This window comes from Aegilops tauschii, chromosome 2 (assembly GCF_002575655.3).
Source record: "Aegilops tauschii subsp. strangulata cultivar AL8/78 chromosome 2, Aet v6.0, whole genome shotgun sequence".
NCBI classification, from domain to species: Eukaryota; Viridiplantae; Streptophyta; class Magnoliopsida; order Poales; family Poaceae; genus Aegilops; species Aegilops tauschii.
In genome coordinates, this window is record NC_053036.3 from 348,489,188 (window position 1) to 348,501,027 (window position 11,840).

General features: G+C 45.3%; 1 protein-coding gene across 1 annotated transcript; it reads right to left on the reverse strand.

The window, feature by feature from the left end:
• Positions 1-742: 742 nt before the first annotated feature.
• On the reverse strand, positions 743-1,243 carry LOC109782462 (uncharacterized). The gene has a single exon (XM_020341082.1). It carries the CDS (start codon positions 1,241-1,243, stop codon positions 743-745), a length of 501 nt encoding a protein of 166 aa, XP_020196671.1.
• Between the last annotated feature and the right edge of the window lie 10,597 nt (positions 1,244-11,840).

Here is an 11,840-nt window from a genome sequence, read left to right on the forward strand (position 1 = left end):
TTAATGCTTGTCACTAGGGCCCGAGTGCCATGATTTCAGATCTGAACCTATTATGTTTTCATGAATATATGTGAGTTCTTGATCCTATCTTGCAAGTCTATAGTCACCTACTATGTGTTATGATCCGGCAACCCCGAAGTGACAATAATCGGGACCACTCCCGGTGATGACCATAGTTTGAGGAGTTCATGTATTCACTATGTGTTAATACTTTGGTCTGGTACTCTATTAAAAGGAGGCCTTAATATCCCTTAGTTTCCATTAGGACCCCGCTGCCATGGGAGGGTAGGACAAAAGATGTCATGCAAGTTCTTTTCCATAAGCACGTATGACTATATTCGGAATACATGCCTACATTACATTGATGAATTGGAGCTAGTTTTGTGTCACCCTATGTTATGACTGTTACATGATGAACCGCATCCGGCATAACTCTCCATCACCGATCCAATGCCTACGAGCTTTTCACATATTGTTCTTCGCTTATTTACTTTTCCGTTGCTACGGTTACAATCACTACAAAACCCAAAAATACTACTTTTGCTACTGTTACCGTTACTTCCACATTATTTTGCTACTAAATACTTTGCAGCAGATACTAAGTTATCCAGGTGTGGTTGAATTGACAACTCAACTGCTAATACTTGAGAACATTCTTTGGCTCCCCTTGTGTCGAATGAATAAATTTGGGTTGAATACTCTACCCTCGAAAACTGTTGCGATCCCCTATACTTGTGGGTTATCAGAGGTCGTCATCAACCTTGGCGCCGATGTCGCGGAGTTCATCCGCCAACGTCTTTAGGCGGCGACAGTAGTCATCGATGGACTGTTCATCCTGATGACAGTCAAAAAATTCCTGCTGCAGAAAAACGCGGCGCTGAAGCTTGTTGTCGGTGAAGAGGCTGTTGAGCTTGACCCACACGGCACGGGCGTCATCACCATCGCTCGCAAACATTTGAAATAGGTCCTTGGATATGGTGGTGAAGAACCACTGGATGAGTGTAGCATCGATCGCGGTCCACTCGGAGTCGCCCATCATGGCGCGAGAGTCGACGGTGCCGTCAATGTGATCCACGAGATTGTTCTCACGGAAGAGGAGCGAGAAATAAGTCTTCCGCGTGAAGTACGTGTTGTCAGTGGCATCGAGGACTACGGGGACGCGTTCATGGATGCTGATGTCACGGATGTCGGCGGGGTCTGGCCCGGCGAAGGGGTTGGAGTAGGCGGAGGCGTTGGAGGACATGGCAGCGGCGCGGTAAGGAGGAGGAGGAGGAGCAGCGGCTAGGGTTGGGGATGGGTTGCGGCGGCGCGGCAAGAGGGGCGGCGTGGCGGCTGGGAGAGGGCGCGGCTACAGGAGGAGGACGGCTGCGGCGTGGGGAGGAGGTAGCGGCGGTGGCTGCAGATGGCGGCGGCGGCCCGGGGCGGCGGCGGCTAGGGTTTTGCGAAAGCGATTATGAAGGAATTGTGATGGTATCTGATACCATGTATGTTTGGAAGAGAGGGATAGTGTGTAGCGATATTCTCATTGATCGTGCACTAGGCACATATATAGGTACAAGGGGTGCGACCGGTGTCTTGTCTCCCAAGATACACGTAAATACAGAGGGAGAGAGACACTACAGGTGCGGCATACAAAACCCGGACCTACATACGTATATACATGTTCAACACACCTCTCATCCCTTTGCCCCTTATATAAAAAATATCCCTCTGTCCATGCAGCCCCCCCCCATAATAACACCAACCCCCCCAAAATAACGGTCGCCGGTAAGTATTTATTTTCTTTCACCCCTCACAAGAAAAACCAACTAGAAAACCCCGTAACCATAATAGTATCGGCCCATGTGTGACGGTTTGGTTAGGGTTTCCGCGATCTCGTTGGTTTTCCACGTCGCCACCGTCCTCATCACTTGTCTTCAACTTGTCCTAATGCCCATCCCCGCAGGTTCCCATTAAAAAGCTCGCAATCATAGTCGTTTAGGTTTCTCTTCCCGACATCCCACACCAAATAGCCTTCCGTGTGATCTAGGGCATACATTCATACACCCCCAAACCATAGTTCTCGTTGTCTCAGTTTTGCTCATGGATAAGGTGGAGGATCTTATGAAGAGTTTGAGGTTTTCTGAGGTGAAGAGTAAGGAGAGGAAGATTGTGTGGAGTTGAGTAAGGAAGAGGGGGTGGTGGATCCGCGGGCAATAAAAAACTCATGTATGACAAGCACGCGTGCGCGGAGGGGCCTAGCGAGTCTGGTGGGAAGGTTTTAGTGCCCGATTTGGAGATTTGGCTGCAAGGATCTCTGTGAGAGTAAGGGGAGGCCGAAGTCGCGCTCGAGCGTCGACAACAGCTAGGTGCTCCCTATGCAATGCCATGAACACCCAGACGGTCATGAAAGCAAAGTAAAATACACAAAGGGAACCACCACGTAGAGAGGCAAGGCCAAAGCATACACTGGATCCTCTGATCTACGAAGGGAACATGCAAAGATTCCATTGGAGCAGGCAAAGGGCACGTAGCAAGTGACTTGACAGATGGTTGTACATCTGTACGAGAAGGAAGAGGCTGAAGATGATCCCGGACATCGACAACACACACGTGCTCCCCTATAAGGGCATAAGCGGAAAAATGATCAAGAAAGCAAATCCAAATGAATAGAAGGAACGAGGAGGCACAGAGGCAAGGCCAATAATGTACACTTTGTCTTTCGTTCTACGAAGGGAATAGTCAAAGAGCCCTCTGAAGCAATTAAAGGGTCATAGGAGCAAGCAAACTCACACACGGCTATACATCCACATGAGCAGGGAGAGGCGGGAGACGTGCCCAAGGTAGGTTCTTGGTTGGTTGGAGACCATCGCTGGAAGAACCATCAAGCAGAGTCACAACTCACAAGCAATGAAAATCATGAGCATTGCATCAAGGCTGACTAGAAAAGAAAGTAAACACAAAAGAAATAGAAAACATGTCGAGATATAAATAAATCAACGAAAGAGTGAAACGAAAATGACAAAGAGAAGAAAACAAAAACTGCCTAAACGTGAGTAACCTGCTTGTCCGAGCTCTCTGCCCAACAGGCTGCTCGATTCTCCTGCCCGACCTCGTGTAGGTTACTCAACGTCCGGGTAGGTTACCCGGATGCCCCCTTGCCCTCGACCTGCGTGTGCCACCTCATCTGCTGGAAAGATGACTACCCAAACTTTCAACCCACTAGCCTCTTCGATATAGTAACGTGACTGTCGTGCAACCCAAAAAGAAGAAGATGAAACAAGCTCCCAACAGACGATGAACTGAGGAGCCTCCATTCAACGATGACAAGAACAAAGCAGTGTCCACCACACAATGTGACAACTAAAATTTAAAACAAATAACCTAACTAAATGAAGTGCATGGAGGCTAAGAGGCGCGAGTACAAGAAAGGCAGGTTGAGCCAATAGCGAAATTGCTCATCAACGGGCAAAACACCCTTATGTCCATAGTGAACTCGCAGAGAATCAACAACACTATCCAAACGAATCGCCTAACCCACGGCTCACACTGCCATGGCCACAACAGAATGAACTGAATCCCTATGCACCAACATACTACCATAGCCACAATTTCTAACCACAAAACCATACAAACCCTGCAAAAAAACTGATGGCTTGCAATGCAGCTTGCTCATAAGCATGGAGACCACTATGAAACACAATGCTCCAGAAAAATTTTCTCTGCACTTGCTTAGTGACGCCATCCCTAGGCAACTCAGTCTCTACCCTAGTGAGCAAAATCATGTCCTCTGCAATCTCACAGACATAAGAAAGCACACTAAAAGAAAACCGTGCCTCCGGCACCTGCAAAACATGTGTCACAAAAGATGCAATCGAACACATTGACACACATGAATCGATAAGACAATGTAACATACTGCAACAACAAATAACTCACAACTACAACACGTAGACGAATGAACAGGAACAAAAACAATTTAACCAGGTGTACACAAAGAAAGCTGAAAAGCTTCACGCGATGAAGCGAGCGCTCGGCAATAACAAGGAAAATCTGCACAAAAAAGAGGCCACACAATGGACATCTGAACAAACATACAACACACAAATACAAGTGAGCCCAGATCTGCCAGCATAAGTGAGGGGAACACAGCATGAGGGCCAACCAAAGACAAAAACATTCAAGAAGCTCCAACAACCAAGAAGGAAAGGAACCTACTTATATGTCTCAAACGTATCTATAATATTATTTTATTCTACTATATTATCATTTTGGATACTTTTTATATCAATTTATATTATTTTCCTAGACTAACCTATTAATTCAGTGTTCATTGCTAGTTGTTGTTTTCTCATGCTTTCCGTTTTCTAGGAAATCAATATCTACGAGGGCCAAAATGCCACCGGACTTAATATGATTTTTTTCTCCATGAGAAGAGTCAAGAAAGTACCAGAGCCAAGCAAGAGGAGCCAAAGGGGTCCCACGCGGGTTGGGTGGCAGGGGCTGATCTGCGCCACTAGGTTGCGTGGGCCCCTTGTCCACCACCTTATGTCAATTCTTCCGCCAATAAATCTCATATTGTGCGAAACCCTCACTACCAATTTTCTCTCATTTTTTTCACGACCACAAGTTTATGTTCAAAGAAGATCCAATCTGGAGGCCTGTTCCGACACTGTACCTGTAAGGGCATCTAGTGCCACCCCTAGTTGGTTTTGGAGTATTGACGACAAACCTGGTTGAGGGACTAATGTGTTTGTGAGAATTGCAGGATAACACAGGTAGTAGTCCCTCATTGATTCAGTTTACCTACCAGAGATGACCCCTAAAAATGTGTGAAGACATTGAAGACAATGGTGGTATGTGAAGATATTCACAACGAAGATTATGACTCGAGAAGACATTCACGTGAAGACTATGGAGTGCGAAGACATAGCTGTTTCGTAGTTTCCTTTTCTTCTTTGTTGAGTCATAGGAACCACCGTACTATTGAGTGGGGTCCAAGTGAACAAAGTCAGAGGGACTGAAGTGATGCTCAACCAAATACTATGTCTTCGAGCGAAGACAATGAGAGCAAATGTTATCTAGAGCTGGATAAGTCAGCTTTACTTGTAGCCCAAGTCAAGCTGCCGCGGTGTTTGAAATCTGGCCGTTGGACATGTGTCAGTTCCTTAGTGACCCAGGGTCATTTCGGACAAATCAGGTCGGGTTGCCTCCTGGCTATAAATAGCCCACCCCCTACACCATAAATGTGTGGCTGCTCAGAGTTAGTGCACGACTTTTGTCGTTTGAGAGCAACCCACCTCCAAAGCATTTGAGAGAAAGATCCTTGCGAGGACAAAGCCCAAAACACCCAGAGCCAAAGAGTGTTAGGCATCACTGAAGTCTTTCTGTCCGCATGATCTGAAGACTTATTACACTTGAGGACTGTGAATCCTCCAGCCGGTTAGGCGTCGCGTTCTGAGCATCCAAGAGTCATTGTGGATTGCCGGTGAACGAAGTCTGTGAAGGTTTGGAAGTCTACCTTGAAGACTTACCAGAGTGATTGGGCGAGGACTAAGTGTCCTTAGCTCAAGGGGAATAAGGTGAATATGCGGTCTTCTGAGTTGAATCTCAGCCTCCCTAACCAGACGTACAGTTGTCACAACAACTGGAACTGGTCCAACAAATCCCTGTCCTCACCAAGCAACTGTTCTATATCCTCCCTCACTTATTTACAGTTTTCTTCGTGAAGTCATTTGCATGCTTGCCTGATCTGTTTGACTTCACTGTGTGACAACTATTGTTGTTTGGCTTCATACTATCTTCCATCCTGATCTATACTACCTAGCTGCTAATAGTCTTCGTGCTTTCAATTCATTACTTGCTTGACTATGGCTTGTCTAGTGTAGTCTACCTTCTGCTGCATATCAGTAGGTTCATTTCTATTGTCTGTCTTCAAAACTCCCATGTTTTGAAGACTTTCATAAAAATCACCTATTCACCCCCTCTAGTCGATAACTAGCACTTTCAATTGGTATCAGAGCAAGGTGCTCCTTTGTTCTGTGTGATTCGGTTTAACCACCTGGAGTTTTAGCTATGTCGACTGCAGGGATAATCAAACTCTCCATTGTGTGCCATGTCTTCGATGGCACTGATTACCCCTACTGGAAGAATAAGATGCGTATGCATCTTGAAGCCATTGATGTCGACCTCTGGTATGTCGTCAAGAACGGCGTTCCCAAGGCCGGTGAAGGTATCACTCCTGCTGATGTGAAGAGGTTCATTCAACTGGATTCAACTGCCAAGAACATCATCCGTGGTCATCTGACCAAAGGACAATATGGCCGTGTAAGTGCTCTGGAAACTGCGAAGCTAGTCTGGGACTGGCTCTCCAAGGTCAACGAAGGCGTCTCAACCGAGAGAGACCAAAGGATCAGTGTTCTTCGCAACCTCTTCAACCGCTTCAAGAGAAACGACAATGAGAATGTCCAGCTCACGTTTGATCGCCTCACTGATATCACAAATGAGCTTCATGCTCTTGGCGCCACTGAGATCACCAAGCATGAAATCGTCAAGACACTCCTGAGATCACTTGACAGCTCGTTTGACACCCTAGCCTTGATGATCCAAGAACGTCCTGACTTCAAGACTCTCGATCCATCTGACTTACTTGAGAGGCTCAACACACATGAGTTCTAGTTATCTGAGAAAAGAGATATCTATGGTCCTAGCTATGGACGTACTCGCGCTTTGAAGGCAAAAGTTGTTTCCTCATCCGAAGAAGAATCTGACTGCAGTTCTGGGGATCCTGAAGACATTGGAAAGGAGCTTGGTATGCTTGTGAAGAAGTTCCAGAAATTCACCAAGAAGAAAGGCTTCAGAAAGTCTTCAAGATCCTGTTCGAGAAATGATGAAGCTTCTACTCATGACCACAAGAAGAGAACATGCCACAAGTGCAAGAAACCTGGTCACTACATCTCTGAGTGTCCTTAGTGGGACAATGAAAACAACAAGAAGAAGAGCAAGGAATATGATTCTGATGACAAGAAGAAGAAGAAATCCTCAAAGTCTTCTTCCAAGTCTTCGTCCAAGTCTTCATCACACAAGAAGAGCTCATCTGGCAAGGCTCTTGCTTTTGTTGGCAGGGAAATGGATTCAGAGGAGGAGTCTGCTTCTGAGGAGGCAGAGGTGGACCGACTCTGGCGTTGCAAGTCTGGCTCTAGCTACAGCCTATGTTGCCAAGTCCATCTTCAACACTGAAGACAATGGCTCCATCACCAACGCTGATGCTAATGACAAGGACGACTCTGCTCCCACCTACTGCTTCATGGCACGTGGTGCCAAGGTAAACTCACGCGATGCTTACTTTCAAACATCAAGTGAAGATGACTCTGACTGTGAATCTAAACCCAGCTACAAAACACTTGCTAAAATTGCAACTGAACAACAGAAAGCTATGAAACATATTCAAAAATTGTTAGACAAAAGCGATGACCTGTTGGACGCGGAAATGACCCGATCTTAGTCCTTAATTGAAGACATAAAAAATCTTCATGTTAAGTACGAGGAACTTGAAAGTCGTCTTGAAACGCTCTCAACAACTCATGAAAAGCTTTCCTACGATTATCTTCAAAGGAAGCAAGAACTTGAGAAATTGAGAGCGGCTCATGAAGATCTTCAAAAAGAGAACGAGTCACTTCGCGCTCAACCGATCAGTCCCGCTCAGGAAGGATTTGAACCACCATGTCTAAAATGCCTTGAGCGTGATAATGCTACTTCTATTGCTGAATGTTCCACTACTCCTACTGTTGCAATATCTTCAACTGCTGATGTGGTAACTAACCCCTCTGCTGAGGATACCACTACTATTGCTGATGAAAATGCCAGGCTGAAGACATTGATTGAGACTGGGCTGTACAAAAGTCTCAAAGGGCATCAAACACTATGTAATGTCCTCAAAAAGCAGATTCTGAACCGAAACCCTAGGAAAGAGGGTGTTGGGTTCGAGAGGAAAATGAATGTTGATGATTCTTACTGGAAGCCTGAGCAGTACCCCAAAACCACTTGGGTTGCTGCAAAGGGACCTTCAGTGGATCCATCCACCTTATCTGGATTCACTTGTGCTAATCCAATTATCATTGATGAATCCTTTGATGCAAACTATAAACTATTTAAGAATCAGAATGCTGAAGTGTTTGCTAGGTATATTGGTACTAACTGCAGGAATGGGCCACCTATGAAGAAGATCTGGTGCCCAAAAGGTGTCTTGAGAATCTTCCTGTGAATGTCATCATGACACCACAAGGGAAGAAGACAAACCCCAGACCAAAGGCTTCATATGGTCCAAAGGCTTCATACAGACAGAGGACTCAGCAGAGCCAATGTTTTGCAGGGAAATCATCCTCAGACTTATGAATATGAGCGTGTTTCTTCAAACCGCTATGTTCATAAAAACAAAAACTTTTCTGCTTATTCATATGAGTATTATTCACCTCCTGCAAGGCTATTTGCTAGGGATCCAAAGCCGAAGTTCTCAGATGCTGCACTTAGCCTCATTGCTTCGAAGCCACCCCTGAAAATGTGGGTGGTTAAGAAATCTTAACTCTCTTTTGCAGGGAAAGGTCTCCAGACGGAAATCAAAGGCGTCTGACGCTTATGCTGGGGACCTAAAACATCTTGTAGGGCGCAAGATAAAATGCCCAAATGGACTTACTATGTATTTTGTTCCTAAATCATTTGCCAATCATCCTATCAGTCCTAACCTTGATATGAGCTTTCATAATCCGCTTGTCTGTCAAATGTTTATGCTTCACAATACCCTTGGTGAAGCCTATCCCCTTAACTGCACTGTAGGGTATGACACATCAGGCTTCAGAATGGATTATGGACAGCGGATGCACTAATCATATGACTGGTGATCGAAGTCTTCTCATGGACTCAACCTTACGTCCATCTGACAAGAGTCACATCACATTCGCTGACACTGGTAAAAGCAAGGTATTGGGTCTAGGTAGAGTTGCAATCTCAAAGGATCAACACATGGATAAAGTGATGCTTTTTGAATCCCTTGGTTTCAACTTAATGTCTGTCTCAATGCTTTGTGATTTGAACATGATTGTGATATTTGGAAAATATCGTTGCCTTGTTCTAATGGAATCTAACAAGTATCTAGTCTTTGAAGGGTATCGGAAAGATGATCTGTATATGATAGATTTCTCAGCAGGACCACAGTTGGCCGTATGTCTTCTAGCAAAAGCTTCAGAGTGCCGGCTCTGGCATCGGAGGCTAGGGCATGCTGGCATGAGGAACCTGTACACTCTCGCGAAGAAGAAACATGTCGTAGGCATCGAGGGCATCAAGTTCAAGAAGGATCATCTGTGTGGTGCCTGCGAAGCTGGAAAGATGACTAGGGCCAAGCATCCCTCAAAGAAAATCATGACGACATCTCAACCCTTCGAGCTGCTTCACATGGACTTATTTGGCCCTACTCACTACTCTACTCTTACTACCACTGCTTGCCTCTATGGCTTCGTCATTGTTGATGATTATTCAAGATATACATGGGTGCATATAATCCTCTACAAGAATGAAGTGCAGGATGTCTTCAGATGCTTCGCCAATCGTGCCATGACAAACTATGGCATCAAGATCAAGCACATCAGACGTGACAATGGCACAGAGTTCAAGAACACCGGCCTCGACCTTCACCTGGATACATTAGGCATCACTCATGAGTTCTCTGCTCCATACACACCTCAACAGAATGGCATCGTGGAGCGCAAGAACAGAACACTCATTGAGATGGCTCGAACGATGCTTGATGAGTACAAGACTCCAAGGATGTTCTGGCCTGAAGCTATTGATACTGCATGCCACATCATCAACCGTGTTTATCTTCACAAGCTTCTGAAGAAGACATCCTATGAGCTCCTGACTGGTAAGAAGCCAAAGGTAAGCTACTTCAGAGTATTTGGTGCTAGGTGTTGGATCAAGGATCCACATCACACTTCAAAATTTGCATCGAAAGCACATGAAGGTTTTATGCTTGGTTACGAAAAGGATTTGCACTCCTACAGAGTCTTCAACCTCTTTCACTATAAAGTGGTTGAAACTATGGATGTGTGGTTCGATGAAACTAACGGCTCGCAAAGAGAGCACCTGCCAAATGTGCTAGATGAAGTTCCACCTAGTGAATCCATCAAGCTTATGGGAACTGGAGAAATCATACCTTCTGAGGCACAGGCTGAAGAGGAACTTATCATTTCTGCGCCTAATCAACCTGAAGACAATGCTTAGCCTAAAGCCAATGCTCAAAATGAAGACAATGATCAGCAAGAGCAAAATCTTCGTCCAGTTCATCCTCGTGTTACAAATGAAGTACAGATTGAGAAGATAATTGATAGCATCAATGCACCTGGTCCACTCACTCGTTCAATAGCAACACAGCTAGCAAATTTCTGTGGGCACTTTGCATTTGTCTCAATATCTGAACCCAAGAAAGTTGCTGAAGCCTTCATGGAACCTGAATGGATTCAAGCTATGCAAGAAGAACTTCAACAGTTTGAGCTGAACAATGTGTGGGAATTGGTCAAGCGTCCTGACCCTCGCAAGCACAATATCATTGGCACCAAATGGATCTATCGCAACAAACAAGATGAGCATGGTCAAGTTGTCAGAAACAAGGCTCGTCTCGTTGCTCAAGGATACACTCAAGTTGAAGGGATTGACTTCGATGAAACATTTGCTCCAGTGGCTAGGCTTGAAGCCATTCGCATACTGCTAGCCTATGCCAACCATCACAACATCCTTCTGTATCAAATGGATGTGAAGAGTGCCTTTCTCAACGGCAAGATTGAAGAAGAAGTGTATGTTGCACAACCACCTGGCTTTGAAGATCCAAAACATCCTGATATGGTATACAAGCTCAACAAGGCATTGTATGGCCTCAAACAAGCCCCTCGTGCTTGGTATGACACACTCAAAGACTTACTGAAGAGCAAAGGCTTCAAACCTGGTTCTCTAGATCCTACACTCTTCACGAAGACATGGAGAACTGTTTGTGTGCCAAATCTATGTGGATGACATTATCTTCGGCTGCACTGACAAGAGATACAGTGTTGAGTTTGGACACATGATGCAAGAGCAATATCCCATGATGGGTGAGCTGAAGTTCTTCCTTGCTCTTCAAATCCGTCAGCAGAGCAACGACATCTTCATATCTCAAGAGAAATATCTCAAAGATTGCCTGAAGAAGTTTGGAATGCAAGATTGCAAAGGATACACGACGCCAATGCCAACCAAAAGTCATCTGAGTCCCGACGCCAATGGTAAAGAGTTCGATCAAAAGGTATACCGCTCCATGATTGGTTCTTTACTTTATTTATGTGCATCTAGGCCAGATATAATGCTTAGTGTTTGCATGTGTGCCCGATTCCAAGCGGCACCAAAGGAATCGCATCACTTAGCTGTGGAGCGAATTCTTCGATATTTGGCTTACACCCCAACACTAGGATTATGGTATCCAAAGGGCTCAGAGTTTGATCTAGTTGGATTCTCATATGCTGGTTATGCTGGTGACAAAGTTGATCACAAGTCCACATCAGGCACATGTCACTTTCTGGGACGATCACTTGTCTGTTGGTCTTCAAAGAAGCAGAATTGTGTATCTCTCTCCACTGCTGAATCTGAATACATTGCTGCTGGATCTTGCTACGCTCAGCTTCTATGGATGAAGCAGACTCTCAAGGACTATGGCATCCATTTGAAGCAAGTGCCACTCTACTGCGGCAATGAAAGCGCCATCAAGATTGCCAACAACCCAGTTCAGCACTCGAAGACAAAGCACATTGAAATTCGTCATCACTTTATCAGAGATAATGTCA